We start from the raw sequence: 16,421 nt of genomic DNA, 5'->3' as shown, positions 1-16,421 counted from the left end.
CTCAATAAGCCATCTCAGTCAACCAATGATGTTTTAACATCCGGCCATCAGAAAGTTTACACATATTCCGCTGAAAACTAAAAACACACCTCTTCTGACTATATCTTGAATTAAAAAAAAAAAAAAAAAATATATATATACTAACAACTTTTGAAACTGACACTTTAGAAGCACTTAAATGGCACTTACTTATAGCAGTTTGTAATTTTGCTTTATTTTGAAGAAATTGTACATTCTTGATTCTTTTCATCCTGGATATGTACCCTCGGGGTTGAATGCACTTATTGTAAGTCGCTTTGGATAAAAGCGTCAGCTAAATGAAATGTAAAATTAGCAGTATTTGAGTTGATACTAGAGCAATAGTAGATACAGCCGTCTAATCTGTCTTTCTCCTCCAGGGTCCTTCATGATGGTGAATTCCTCTCAACATTTCGGAGGCCAGCGGGCTCAGCTGCTCCTGCTCCCGCTCAGCGAGAATGACACCCACTGCATCCAGTTCAGCTACTTCCTGTACAGTCGCGACGGCCACAGCCCCGGGGACCTGCAGGTCTACATCCGGGTCAACGGGGGCCCCAAGGGCAGCGCGGTGTGGAATATCTCGGGCTCCCAGGGACGCCAGTTTCACCAGGTGGAGCTCGCCGTCAGCACCTTCTGGCCCAGTGAATACCAGGTAAGTCTCTCCAGAAAAAGAGGACGGCACTGGCCGCAGTAAATGCTTGCATTGCTGTAAATTAATGTCGTTTTTTTAATCTAGTTTGCAGACTGGAAAATCAGCTGATTTTGGCAGCAATCTGGGACTTTTGTCATGGTACTGCTTTCAACAGTGCCTTATACTGCCCTCAGTCCAGCTGTTTATGTAGCATTTTGTCAGAAAAATGAAACCTGGTTTGTAATTATAGATATGTAAATTGGATCCAAACAAACAGCACAACCCACACCAATATAATGCCCAAAATCCCCCCAAAAACCTTCAAAAGCTCCCCTTATTGAAGATTCTATTTTATTACATGGAAGAGGACTATTTGTAGCAGGTGCCCAGTTTTATTTAGCAATGACAGATTTTACCCATGAAAACTTTAAGAACTAACTGTCTTCTGCAGCGTTAACAAGACATTTGCAAGGAAGGGAGGATCCAAGGAAAGGCATCACAGAGTTCTTTTATAGAGAATGTAGTATCCAATGTGTTTGATAGCAGGATATCTTTGCGTCTGCTGCTTTAATATGAACTTTTTTATATTTAATCTGTCTCTCATTAATCCACTGTTTTATGGAATACTTATCCTAAAGCACTGGAATAACCCTTCAAATATTCAGTTTTGTTATTTTAGCAGGGCTGACACTGTTGGTTAACTGAATGTTGCTCATTGGTTTATAGAGAGAAATGTCATATCGTTATAATAATTGATTTTTCATTTTAGACATGTATAGACATCACACACGTACACACACACTTCTTTTTCAACATAAAATGAACATAGTTGATGTGTTAGAGGGACTTTTTTAGTAATAATTCAATGTGGATAGGTAGTTAAGGTTAAGTAAAAACTGGAATAAATTTTATAGAATAAAACAAAAATTGGTGATTTACCTTTTAGCTGCTGATCAATGGGCTGGTGGCTACCTTCATATGAAGGATAATGATGCTGATAATGGAGCTGAATTTGCTCCTTCTCTCCGTAAACATGAAGGCTTTATTTGATGTATATGCACTGGTAACTTAGTGGTGCGGTTAGTTCTCTGTTCTTGTTTGTGGAAGAGAAGTAATCCCTGGCCACAGCAGGCGACTGAACAGTGTGTGTATTTTAAATCTCCTCTCTCAAGCTGTCTGCAGACATCAGGCTAATGTCTCGTCATCACAAACAGTGCAGAGGAATAAGTGAACAGACAGTCTCTGTCCTGTATCTGCTTAAAGTGATCATTAAAGTGGATGTCTGTACTTAGCAGAAGCATCTGTTAGTGTATGGGACTGCATTTATTCCTTAAAATATGCATAATGATGATAACCTCGGAAGTGGTGAGACTTTTTTTATTATTCTTACTCAACTATTCTACTCAAAATGCTGTTTTGCATTAACCCAAGAAAATATTTACTTATGACATTTAAGCTTATAATGAAAGCGTTCAATAATTTTGTTTTAGACATTAATAAACAATCAAATCAAATGCAAGTGAATCAATAGAAGATAAATCAGTCATCTTTGAATGATTAGATCAGGGCTGTTAAAATCCACACTATTATTAGGGATTTGCTGACCACATGCTGGGAAGAAATCAGTGTTATGTAAAATTACAAATAATTAAGGCGCGCAAACTGTAATCAATAACAAACTAATGACTTGAGGTTTCTATTTTAAATGAGTCATGACGTCAGCTGCTTTACATTACATTACCACAGCATTGCAATGAACAGTTATATGACTATATTTGTAGCCATGGAAGTTGTTGCTAATAAATAAATAAAACCAATGAGAACAGTGTAGGATTTTGGGGCTTTTCAGCAAAAATGAGAGCTTCTGGTGGGCGTATGTGTTTGTGTTAGACTTTGTTGGGTCTTCTACGCTAGCGCTCTAATCATTACTCTCAGTGGTTCACTGTGTTGTTTAGCTTTAATCCAGTTTAGCTCTAGTCCGGTCAACTACATGTAATAATTGTGATATGTATCAATGTAAAAAAGAATAGTTTTGTAATATTATCATCCTGATTTCAAGCTTGTTGCCCAGCCCTAGAAAGCGCCACGGCTCGCTTCATTGAAAGCTTGATGTGCCACTTAGCAAGGCACTAAACCACCAGCTGTCTCACCGAGCTGCTCCGTGGCAACCAAACACTGACCCATGGTTGTGTCCACGTCAGCGCAATATTATCATTCACACCATATGCAGGAATTAGCTAATTGCAGCAGTCTCATATATCACAGTGGCTCAATAGGTGTATAATTACAGTGGGCATGTGTTTGTGTTGTATCTTTATTTATTAGTCAATTTACCTGCGTACTGCAGTGTAATCAATATAGCTCAGTTTGAAGCCTGTATTGTTGGTGCGGCATTATTAGCATTGTTGTGAAGCTTGTACGATTCTGATGACTGGATGCAGCCCTGCCTCACCTCATTACAGCCGATAATCTATCCCCTAATGCTCTTTCTTCCCATCAAGCCTGCCATCTCCCACCCCCGCTCTATCCCCACCCAAAACAGGCGTTAATGAGACGGCGCCAGCCCGTGTGAGGGACTGTGGGAGCGTGGGTCCGCCGAAACAGTCAATTGACCTCAATTCCATGCGACCCTCGGTGCGGGGGGGAGCGGGCCAGGTGTTTGCTTCCATAACCTTGGTGCACCCTGGGCCCCATCTCAATAAATCAAGAGCCAGTTAATGAGATTAGAGGGCTGCGCAGATCAATGAGGACAGCCTGCGCTTTACCATCCTCAGTTCTCCTGTCCTGCGCGACTCTCACAAACAGCCAAACTGATTTAAAGTAATGATTTTCTTCCCTTCTCTGTGGACGTTAGAAGTTTGGCCGCCACGCACCCTGGCAGAGGAGGAGAAGGAGGAGGAGGAGGTGGAGGCAGGGGGAGGGTGCTGTCAGCGGGGTGAGCTGGGGTGTGTGATCAGACAAGTCAGCCCAGGCAGCCCAGGCAGGGAGTTTGCTCAGCGCCATGGTGTTTGCCACTTGGAAAGACGTGCATAAGCAATGTAATCTACTATTCATGTGATGTATCTCCAAGCTGCCTGATTGATGAGAAGGTGCAATGCTCTAAAGACCTCCCGCCAGGCAGGTAGGCACAGGACAGATTGCATTGTTTGCCTAATGAACCTGGTTGACTGGCAGCAGGTAATGGAGCAGGTGAAGCCGAGCAGCTGAGTGAAGTGGCGTACATGTAGGCCTGGAGGAATAAAGTGTTTGTTTCTGCTGCACGAAGAGGGACAGGAGTGAGTCCGCAGTGAGGCTCGCTGCCTTTTCAAGTGTTCCCCTCCCACGGGGACGCGCCTGCTCTCCTCACCAGCTCCCATAGGACTCCAAGCTCCTCGCAGGACCCCACAGGGCTCCTCTGATCCATCAAGTCTCATCGATAAAGATCATTGTCCAGCACTGCTAGCGACCAGATCAGCCCCTGCAGGCTACCAGGGAGCCAAGGAAGGTCTGTCTGGTAGAGAACGTGTGTGGCTGCTGAAGGAAGTGGTGGCTGGAGATAAAAAACTGAAAAAAAACTCTTGTAATCAGTGAGCCTTTACACTCCCTCAGGAAAGACTGGTCGCTGATGTGTTGGACTGTGATCAGAGGTGTGTTGGTCAATGCCAATCATTTTGGCTTCCAGATGTCCGATGTTGATAGCTTATTTTTTGCTGTAAATTAGAACAATTTCTGGTTCATGCAGCATTTTATTAATGACAAGGTGGCTGATGTAAATCTGTTTAGAGAGATTAAAATCCGTTGGAACTGTGCAAAGAAAGACACTAAGTCTTAGCATGTCGGCCAACTGGCCAATTTAACCATTAAAGTTGCACTCTAGTGATATAGATCTGCACTCCCTCTGGGTTTAGGGGACTCAGAACAGCCAGATTAGAGAAAAATGGTTCAAATTTATGCAGCAGAGGCAGACACATCTCAACCCAAACCCCCAAAATACTGGATCCATAACTCAACCAATACCATCTCCTCCTTAGACTGCCTCTGCTTTTTGTTATACTGCCATGTCCCTTATACTCCATCTGTGCTATCCTAAAAATAACCCTGATAACATCATCAAGGGTTATTGTCTCTGTTTTGACAAAGCCCCTCCAGCCGAGGACATAAAAGAACTGTTTACTGCTCTGGGAGTTTAAAGACGTGTCCATGGCGAGTTAGCTAATGTAATAATTCATTTATTACATGTTATTGTATCTACATTTACATATTCATTTATGTGATAAATTAATTTGATATACATAGATTATATGTTTGATGCATTATTTAACATCATACGTATATTTTATGCATTGAACGTTTTTATTATGGCCTTTTAAGCGATGCAAATACGAGACAAATATACATTTGTGCTCCAAGTGCTCAAAGCTAACACTACAGCACTTTATCTTACTCTGTTATAACTGGTGTTGAAAGCTGCAAGCCTTAGTCCACAAATGTCTCTTCCTTCCAAAACCTAGCACTTACATTGCCCACAATGCAACACAATCACTGATTCAAGTGCATCGAATCTTGGAGCTGCTCACCTCAAACAGAGATAATGAGTAGTAGCAGTAGTAGTAATGGCAGTATTCTGTTGAGCTTGAGTCTTACTAACTGCTCCCCTGAAATATTTTTCACAGTTTAAAAGTTTTTCTTTTCTGTAGTTACTAGTACCTGCAGTAATCACAGGTGTCGCTGATATCCTCATGTGCTACTTGGCAACGCGGCTCCGGGCAGCAGGGTATCAGAGGACATTTAGGCTAAAAACAGATGCAAGTGATGCTGTTTTGAGTCTGATACGAATGTCAGGGCTTGCGGACGCTTGGATAACATCAAAGGAACAGCGTGGAGGCGTTTTTTTCTGTCGTCTTTTTTACGTTTGAAGAAGTAGTTAACAGTTACCTTTATTGTAATGGATTTGGCTGAAGCACTGTTTACCCCTGAAACCCCAAAAGTGCTTTGTGATCTCAACACTTCACCCACCCCTCCATCGGCATAGTGGTGAATAGATAATGAGTGGATTTTCATCTTTGGGTGAATTATCCCTTTGAGCAGCTTTATTTAAAAACAAGAAAAAAAAAAGCACATCAACAAATAGGGACTTTTGGAATTAGCTACTTCGGTTTTCTCTGCTACCAAACGTGGTTTTTCACTAGGAGCAATTGGTGGTGATGCTCACCGGCAAGAACTATCAATGCATCCATTAGAGTGTTAGGGTTATAATATGTCCACTGACCAGCCCTACTTCTTCAGACTGACAGACTGGATGCTACAGCAATGAGATGAGGCGACCAGGTTTAGCCCAATGCACAGCAAGAGTGTGACTGCAGGACTGCATTCCACTGGGAAATGGATTGAAGTTTATTAGCAACAACTTATGGGTAGCACCTTTGAAAGGGCATGTCCTGTAGCACAGAGATCTGCATTCCTCCTCGCTCTCCTGTCGTCTGGATTGACAGCTTCAGTAGAGGAGAACATCCTCAGTTGACCATGACTGAGCTGCACACATGCATGTCAGTGAAGCTACCGATCAATGATGACTCACCTCTGTTCGTCCAATAGCTTTATAGTTTTATGCTACTTTATTTTTAAGTTAACTCCATACAAGCGCGATTCTACTGCCTCATGTCATTTTCTGTGCAATGAATCATCATGAAGTGAGGCCACGCACAATATTACATCATTTATCAGCTACAACAGCATGCAGGCATATAGTTATACAGAACAGCTGCTGATAGGTTGATTATCTAATTTGTTCTGCTGCACGTCTCCACCTGCAGAACCACCACTGGCCATCAACCAGATTTGATCAGTGTGTTTCATCTGAGCTGAGTTCATGACCCTACATCCTCCAACACAGGGTGCGACTGCCGTGAACAGACGTTTCTATTGGAGAAGGGACTTTAGACTGTCAGGACTGGTAAGCTTGGTTTTCAGAAGAGGAAAAGAGGTATAGAGTTGCTTTTTTTTTTAAAAAAGCTGGTTTTCCCCTCTAGATGTCCTTTTTTTTTTACTGCTCCAGGTGGTTGTTTCCTGAAATAGCTGTTTGCTGTATTCTTAATGCCACTCTTTTTTACTTATCTATAATAAGGAGTGTACATAATAGTGCTTTATTTGTGGTTGCAGTCACACTGGATTCGGATTGTCTGCCCCATAACAGTTTTATCACTGCACCGTGTCAGAGCTGAATGAGGTACCGCTACTTCACATTTAGAGCGTTTAAGAAGCGAAACACAGGATGACTCTTATTTTGAGGCACTAACAGAAAATGCATTATCTTCGTCACTGGGTTAGCGCTGACTGTAATTGGTCAATCAAAACTGCTTCTAACAATCAAAAGCATTTAAAGTTTGTTTTATTTGGAGTCGGCTTTTAGACTAAATACTCTCACATTTGAAAATCTCCCGGTAAAATAAAAAGGCGGTTAGACTAAATGTTGTCACTAATGGATATACTAATCCTATAGTATTTATTTTGGTATGTCCTTAATGGATTTTTCTGACAGGATGTTAGGGTTATGCTGGGGCGGGGGACTCATCTCATTAATTCAGTTCTGAGAATCCTGGCTTCCTGCAACCAATATAAAAAGAATATAAAATGAGGTATAAGACTTAAAAAATATATAGAACTGTGTGATAATTCTTTATAAAATAATGTTATGACTTAAAAAATGTAATAATTACAAGATAATATTCATTTTTTAGATTTAATATTTGAGGGAAATGCACGTTTGGTGGGTTTTTAACCTGCACCACATATTCTCAGCTAAGCACCAAAACCACAAACAAAGAAAGCCAGTCGTCTCGTGTCATCTTGTCCTCCAGCAGCCACACCGCAGCGCTCCTCCACCAGTGCACCTCACTGGGTTTACTCAGACTGCAGAAAGATGAGGACAGGCTCAATTGCACGTCATATATTCCAATGCTTCACTGCCACAATGCCAATGTGGATCAATTGTGTTGGCCTTGTTCTAGCTGAAGAAATCAATTAACAGAGCATTGTTGCAATTTTCAAACGACTGCATGTAAGTCGTTAAATTAATTAAAGTCCTCATGAAGATTGATGGCTTTTACCATGAGTGCACATAAATAAATAATTAGTCCGTGCTGTAATGAAAACTTAAAGCTAAAAATATTCATTACTGTGTAATCTTGTTTTTCAATGCAATTCTTTCTGATGCAACTGCACTTGGTTTTATGTATTCAGCATGAGGCCTCCCAGGACGCAGTATGGATTTTGTTACTCTACACTATCAATTCTCCAGCATTGAATTTTATGAGCCAAACACGATGCTGCAGGAGACACATATTAAAATGCTTGCATGCCTTTTACATCAAATGGGGGCCGTCCAGCTGCTTCAATCTCCTTAACCGGCTCCACTCGCTGCTCTTGTGCCAGGACTTCCCCGATTTGGAATTTCTCCTTCATCTCATTTCCTTTGCTTCGCTGACAATGACACAGAGCTCCATCCTGTGAGATGGCACCCTGCTGCTCACAGTAAAGCAAACCATGATTCATACTTCACAGATTGCGCGTTTGCAGTGTTACAAGGCTCCTTTATGTTTCCAATTTTTGTACCAGCAAAAGCCAGAGAGAGACAGAGAGAAGGCCGGAGGATGACATCATCTTGAACCAGATTTTCTCAGTTGAATAAAAAATCTATCTTTTGTATTGTCTGCAAAAATGTATTTCTCATCCTCAGTGCCTTCTTGCGCGAGTATTGGAAAAAGGTAAAAATTCCGCCATCAAATATTAAAGATTCTATCAGGCCACATGACAAACAGTATCACTGTGGCCCAAGCTTCCATCCTCCACTTCCTATCTCCTCCACCCATGCACGGTAGTCCTATCTGTTGATTGATATTCCTGCATCGTTTGCCGCCTCTTTCCAGAATTGTACATCTCCCTCTAATATGGTGGCCCTGCAAGCCCCACGCACTGCAACACAAGAATACATTTGCATAAAGGCTGGGTTGGATGCTGGGTGATAATGTAGGGGGGCTATTAAGAGTCAAGTCTGACAAATAATAAGGAAAAAATAAAAGAATTGTGTCAAACTATACAAAGCAAGGAGCAAATAATCAGCAATTAAATCTATTTACAAAAGGCAACAGACCTGAACTCACATTAACTCAAAACATGAAGGTGCAGAAAACATCTTCACAGATTCAGTAACAGATAAATATTGAAAGATACGTTAAAAAAACAGAAAATGAACAAAATGTTTTAGGAAACCAACACCAGTCTAACAACACATGCAGCAAACACAACACTGCAACACTAAAGCCTGAAACATGCTTCTGCGTTTTCACAGCCCTGTAAGCGCAAGAGCCCTTCCGGGTCCCTTACGTGCTTCTGTATCCCTCCTTACGTGCTGACGGGTGTCGACCCCCTTTTCTAAAATTTACGGCAAAGCTCCGCAAGCTCACTCAGCCCGCAAGGCTGTGATTGGTCTGCACTACATCCCTTCTGGAGCTGCATTTCCGGTTTCATGCCCCATAATACCGGCAGAAATCACGGAAGATTTAGAAGAACGAATATGGACCAAATAGAAGAGCACTTGGCAGAAGATATCCGATAGTATGATCACTTGTATAACCTGTCACTGACTGGCGGATTTGTCTGCCAGAAAAAGGCTACGAGGAGCCGCAGTGGCTATGTAAATAAACAATCGACGAAGAAGAAAGAAGGCGTCTCTAAGGTCGTCTTCGACAAAAAGCATTACTCCGCCTAGTGTTCTGGCGCGGAATTGCTTTGTAAGACGTGCAACGGTTGGGGAAGCATGAATGGAAACGAGTCTTGCGCCACAGCGGCGTGAAAAGACGCAGTCGCAGAAGCATGTTTCAGGCTTAAGCCTGGAGGTATAGAGACAAAGTGCATTGATGATGTATTGTTCCATAGTTAACATTTTGGGGCCATTTAGTCACATTATGATCAAATCAAATGAAAACTATTAAAAACAAGATATGATTTATTTTCTCTAGCCTGATAATGTGCAGCTATGGGATAGTGAGATTAGTTTTCATTTCATTCACCATCATTTTCATCCTTTTTGAGAAAAATATTTGTATTCACGTAGTCCTCCTTCAGTTCTATGATCATGAAATCATTTGCATTATCACCAATTGTGCTGGTAATAAAATTTACTTATAAATATAAATGCAGCTAAAACCAACATTCACAATTCTGACACTGTGTGTGTGTGTCATGTTTTAAACCCAGAGTGACCCACTTTCTGAAATTTGGGGCAGAATTATCATGGAAATGAACAGCTGATCAAATTGATTAAAAATTGTATTTGTATAGCCCATTTTTACAAATCCCAATATGTATCATAGGGCTGAGTAAAAAAGGTATAAGTGTCTTATCTGATCCTGTAGACATGAATTCTCCATTCTTCCAATGAGCTGATTGCTCAGTTGTGTGGCAGTGTTTTTGATCAGATGCTCTGAAGTCAACCTGTTTCTGAGTAGGTTAGTTATGCAGTAAAGGTTGCTATTTTAATAATATTTGTCAATGGCATTTGGAAAGCAGGCCATCGATATAGGTTTATTTCAGTTGTATCCTTCTGGTTGCACGTTGTAGATATCAAGGCATTGAGGCTTTTACTGTTGTGTTACGTCATGTTGTGTCTGCATTGGCACAACATTTCTTACACTGAATACATGTTGTTAAACTGTTTGCTAGAGTTGTTCTTTTTCTCCCTTGGCTGCCTTGTTTTGAGCTCTACCACAGCTCCTCTGTGCTTCTCACGCATCCACCAAACTGCCTCGATTCTATTGCCGCGGTCTGTATGTACAAACTGCCAGGAAATCCCACTGTAGCCATTTTACATTAGCCTGTGTTTGCATGTGTCATTCCTCAGTGTTTGGCGCAGTCATAGTCAAACACACTTTTCCATAAGTGAGGGCAGTGTGGAGGATCTAAATGATGACTCAAAGTGCGGAGCTGAGTGAATCGATGGTGCCGGGTGCGCTGACGCGTGATGAATTGAATAGTTTATCGGTCCGACGTCTCTAATGGCCCGACATAGGAATGAAACATTAAAAAAATTAGTGGAAAGAAAGCCTTTGTCTGTATCCATCTGCCAAGGCCTTTGTGTTATTGATTGGCCTGAGGCACTTAAAGCCTGATGTATTGTCAACACTGCAAACTACTGCCCGTCTGACTGCAGGGTCATAGACTGACTACCACTTGGCTTGGGCATAAAGAACTAGGGTTAGTGTGAGTAGGGTGAAATTCTCTGACTACCACACGCACGCATGCACACACTGTTGTACTGCACAGTTACAGCTTTCATCTTAGCAGCTGTCAATGCATTACAACCTCAGGTTCAGAGTTTGTCGCTGCAGCAAAAAGGGAAGAGTTGCTTGTAGAGGGAATGATCCGGGCTCCGCTGACTGTAATTACTTGGAGACCCAGGATGACTTCTATGCTCTCTGGGAGGCCTCCCGATTCACTTTGAGGCTCTGCATGCGCCCGGCTCATTTAGATGAGTGAGTGAATATTTAAGCTGTGTTTAAGGACACCCTCGGCTCCTGTATGAATTGGTAAAGGGGACAGGGGGGAGTAGAAGAAAGGAATTTATTAATGCATTGTGCACTACAAAGCCGGATAAGGCAAAACATCTCGTGTTTACTTTACATTTAATGACATAACCGCAAATCCAAGGTTTGGGTTAATTATGCCCATATTTTGGTATTTCATGTTTTTTTTATCCAGTAGACAAAATCCTCTAAATGTATTTTGTTCCAGGTAAACAATGATCATGGGCAATCATCTTTTGCAACCTTAATTGTTGGAGGCAAAGTATAATATTTACAATAAAGGGGACAAAGGCAAAAATAATTATGTATTCTCTGGCCATCACTGAGAATCCAAATGACTCTGATTTGTACCTGCATGTATCAGAACACATAAAGGTTACTCACATTATTCATGAGTTATTGCACCAGGTTTAAATTATCTCACAATGTATTATTACAAGTGGCAATCTTTCAAATGTCACCAAGTGACACAAATCTTACATCTTGCATTATCTAAGCAATATTTATTTTGAGTCAATTTATGTAGTATATCTAGTCCACTATTACAAACCACAAATTGTCCTAAAAGCTTTACAATGTGTGCAGCATTTAACTCCTGCTATCCTTAGACCTTTGATTCAGATAAAGTATACATTAAACAGGGAAATGAAAGAAATTTGTGGGAAAGGATTCAAATAAGATTTAGTCATTGACCACGATCATAACATCTGATATTTGAATGTGGAGAAGTGAACTGTTTATTAACGCTTGTTATCAAATTTGTTTTTCCACCTCAAAAATCTGGCAATGTAGGTTCACACAATCCAACGAGGTCACGAACATTGAGCAGTCTTGTGGTTGCTGTTTAACAGAGTGTTAGAGCAGAAATATATGAATTGTTTGACCTTTAAGTACAAAATGACATTTTAGTAGAAAAATGTGGCTCTAGAGAGTGCTTGCTTTTTCTGACTCTGAGGGGCTATAAAAGAGTTTGATGATTTATAGTTTTCTTTAACCTCTTAAGAGAGCTGATAAAACTCTTTTTGAAGAAATCTGCATGTGAAACACCACACAACAGAGTTGATTTAGAAAACAAAACTTCTCAAGAAAAATTCCTCATTACCGTTTTAATGGCAATATCAAGTTTTACCCTGGAGATTAACTTTACAATGGGTTTAAAGAAAGTCTGGACTTCTGCTGTCGACAGGCCTGAGGACCACATCCCAGTAATTTCCCACACTGTCAATTTTGTTGCCACTCAACATGTAATGGTCTGAAGTCATTTAAATGGTCCTCTGTCTCCACAGGTCATCTTTGAAGCAACTGTCTCCGAAGAGCGGCAGGGCTACATTGCCTTGGACGACATTGTGCTGCTCAATTACCCCTGTTGTAAGTAACCCACACTGCACCGCTCATAGCCTACATACTGACCTTTACTAGAGTTTGGGGAAAGTGTGGGACAGAAGATCTGCAGGTTACTGGAAGTGATGAAGACTAAGAGCGTCCTACTGACAGGCGGGCACATATGCCTGCTACCTGTCCGAGTGTCAGAGGCACAGTAACACAGCAGGGGGCTTCTCTCTGGTGCCGGCACAATGGCTGACCTTTTCCTGTGATCGTCATGCTCCCAGCTGAGCACTTTTACAGCTAACACGATGTTACAGACAAGAGAAGGACAGCTAGTGGTTGTACCTTGATCCTCTCTGGTAAGTCTCTTGTTCCTTTGTCATCCCTGGGATCTTAGAGCCTCAGAGTGCTGGTTATGTTACATTATGCTCTGCTCTGTTACATTTACCATCACAACCCCCACAGTCTTCTTGTACACAGGCTCTTTGCAGATGTACCTGTCATAAAAGACCATTTTCTGTATTTAGCCCCTAAGAACAAAAACTAATTATTCTGCCAGGAAGAAAAGAAAAGATCCACTGACCCCTGATGGCGTCCAGAACAAAATCACTCATAGTCAAAAAAAAAACAAATAAAAACTTTCATTTAAAAATAGGCTCTACATCGGCTTTTCGTTAAATAGCTTTATCCAAGTAACAGTTTGACCAGTTATTGTGGCATGTGATATGTTTGAGAATGTTAGATTGCAACATACTGGGTGGGTTCTAAACTGGCTGTTGAACTTATTATAGTGGTTTTATTTTATTTACTAAAGGCCGGACAAGAATGAGTGTCAATCCACATTAGCCTTCTGTCAAACAGACAATATTCTTTTGAAGCTGTAAACCTGGGGTCAAATATATATGAATGATATAATATACTGGATATTTATGAGCTTAAGAAATTCAGATTTTCTATTCTAGCTGAAGGAAAAAATGTGTCTGGCTGTAGGCTATAAATCCTCAAATCCTCAATAGGAGAAAAATTGTAGGAAATTAGAATTTTTTTTAATTTATTTTAACCCACATCACCTCAAGGGTAACAAATTGTCACTCTATCCCTCGGTATATGATCCAGGCCTTGCCCTTGTACAAAAAAGTGCCTCTTGGACCCTTGGGAATTTATTGTAATTAAAAAATATATATTAAAATTCCCCCAAAAATACTAAGACCCTAAATTCAGTAGTTTATAAAAGCCTCAAATCTTCTTGGGCAAATTTCACACTTGGGCACACCTCTAAGCTCCTGATAGGCCGTCCTTCTGGCAGGTTCTCCCAAATCAGGAAATGACAGCTGAAACCCTGTTAGAGTTAGTGATGGGTTCTTGGTCACATATATATATATATACATGAGGCAAAATGTGTGTGTATACAACACCTATACACACTCATCTGCTCATACAAACTGCAGATGTGTAAATGTAAACATGCACAATTATTTTTGTCAGCCGGTGTAGCTGCAAGAGCAGTCACCCTTAAAAACCCTTGAAAACAACCAAACACACACTCACAAACACATACACATGCACACTTAGGTTTACATTCACTCACTCACACAAAGATGCAAATAACCATTGGTTAAGCTGACATCAATTTCCCCATAGACAAAAAGGATAATGGTTTGCCCCCTTAGGAGAGATTCAACCCAAAGCCAACTGCTATTCCGTTTGCATTCACACTGACTTGACATTTGTGTTGTTTTCCACTGGAGTCCATGTCTTTATTCTGAACACGCGTTTCAGTCAAGATCAATCTCTCCTGTTACGAGAATGAGAGGCAGCATTACTAATTCAAAGAACCGACTTCTCTGACAGTCGGAATACCTTCGAGATTCAAATTACCTTGCCTCTGTTTGTGTGTTGTGGTATTAATTAAGAACTGACAGGCCGCACATCAACACTACTGGGCTTTGGAAATATAATTCTCTCAGTAACTGTTAATACTGTTGCTTCGCCTTTTGATGAGTAAAATGTAGATTGTATGCTTCATGTTTACGGCAAAACACGAAATGCTCTGTTTGCATGCTAAGTGTTTATTTGATTGAATAATAAATAAAGATGATCCAGTGGAGAAACTGAGTTGACACTTGACAGCTAACGATATTTTCACAGAAGTGGCGGGTGGTCATCACAGCTAGTCAGCTTTGCATTCAAATTACGTAAGACGGGAGTTAAGGTTGTGTTTATTTAAGATTTCTTACCGTAAATATAAAACTGCCTTTATTTAAACTGTAGCTCTTTAAAACTTCAATCATGCTTTTGCTGCTCTACTTATATTTGCAATTATGTGAATAATGTTGGTAATTGTTATATTGTTTCAAGCTTGTACTGTTTCAGACACCTGTCCGCCAAGTATACATTTAAATGTGCTGAGAGCACTGGACTCTGTTTAGTGTTTGGTGGGGAAATGCGATATTACATATTAGTTTAAATGGGCAAGACACTGAACCCCAACGTGCTGCTCATAGATGCTCTGTAAGAATGTGTGTTTGTACAAATAAGTGTACTGTAAATCACTTTGAGTGGTCATCAAGACTAGTACAATTACTAGTCTATATAAATACAGACCATGTAAAATATAATTCCCATTAACTGTTGTCAAAAATAAACAAGGTTAATACCCTTTGACACTTTATTCAGTTCAGCTTTTGTAATAAACACATGAAATGATAGGTAGTACCATTTTGTATGTCATGTGCCACTTTTGATGATAGAGAGTTGCCAACTTTCAAATGAATCAAAATGTAACTTTAAAAGTCAAACATATACTGTGACGACAACCACACGTTATAACCCAGGTAATAATTTGAACCTCCACAGCAGCACTTTAGAAAAGGTGCCTAAAAGATAGTTATGTTCTTACAGTTACCACCTGAGGCTTTATAGCTTTCTTAACAGTAAAGCCAGTTCCAAAGCAGTGGTTGTCATAGCAGGGGGTGTGAATTATGAAAAACATCAATGGCAGCTGAAGTTCCTTTTAGGTGCTTTAGTTCCAGGATGCTGGTCTTGTTGTATTACTGGGACTCATGAATAAAATGGAGGCAACCCCTTATGTTCTTAGTTAAGAGTAGTCAACATATTGGCCGTGAGAAATAGTTTAAATTGCTTTGAGACACTTGTTGTTATAATTTTGCCAATTTTGTAATACCACATTTTTTAAGAATAAGTCTCCTTTTAATGATGAATGAAAAAAAACTAGTTCTATTACAAACATATGCTGGCGTTCTGGCTTCCTAATAGCAGTGAGATGCTAAAACGAAAACCATATGTGAGACGACGTATTAACGAGGAATGCACATACTTGAAATATACATCTTTGACTGTGTTGTGCCACTTTCTTACTGATCTGCGCCGTGCTGAAAATGGTGACCATCTGGCAACAGAGCCAGAAATAAGAACAGACAAGCACAGAATCAGACAAGAGGAGAAACGAAGGCTCCGTAATGATTACATGACTTTTTGAACGCCATAATTCAAGTATTTGGAAAACAACTTTTTAAAATCTAGTTTAACTCTATGTCCCTTTTAAAGTGTCCAATGGAGGTTTTTATGAACAGAGGTCCTACTGTATGTAGCAGTTGTGGGATGAGGGATAGGAGCAGTACTTTTCCTCGGAGATGTATTTCTTTATAATCTTAAATGTATGTTTTATAATCGTACTTTTCTTGCAATATAATCCCCAGCACCAATAAAATGTTTTTCTTTCTTATACCTACAATGGCCCTTTAATGTCATCGCACTGCCTACATTATAGTAAACAACAGGGGCTTTCTGTATATTGGCTGTGACAAGTATGACTGTAGGGGAGTGTGCCATTTGATAATATACATGTCACATTGCTTGTGCATTTG

At 40.4% G+C, this 16,421-nt stretch overlaps 1 protein-coding gene across 4 annotated transcripts in view; it reads left to right on the top strand.

The window, feature by feature from the left end:
* Positions 1 to 16,421, top strand: part of ptprua (protein tyrosine phosphatase receptor type Ua) — a 187,139-nt gene that overhangs the window by 92,051 nt on the left and 78,667 nt on the right. For all 4 annotated transcript variants that reach the window (XM_062410447.1, XM_062410446.1, XM_062410445.1 and 1 more), the window contains exons 3-4: positions 399 to 670; positions 12,495 to 12,576. In XM_062410447.1, coding sequence (XP_062266431.1) covers positions 399 to 670; positions 12,495 to 12,576 — 354 coding nt within the window. The remainder of the gene's footprint in view (positions 1 to 398; positions 671 to 12,494; positions 12,577 to 16,421) is intronic.

The sequence above is a fragment of the Platichthys flesus genome, chromosome 17 (genome assembly GCF_949316205.1).
Source record: "Platichthys flesus chromosome 17, fPlaFle2.1, whole genome shotgun sequence".
Taxonomy (NCBI): Eukaryota; Metazoa; Chordata; class Actinopteri; order Pleuronectiformes; family Pleuronectidae; genus Platichthys; species Platichthys flesus.
This window is presented reverse-complemented; position numbering and strand designations above follow the sequence as displayed.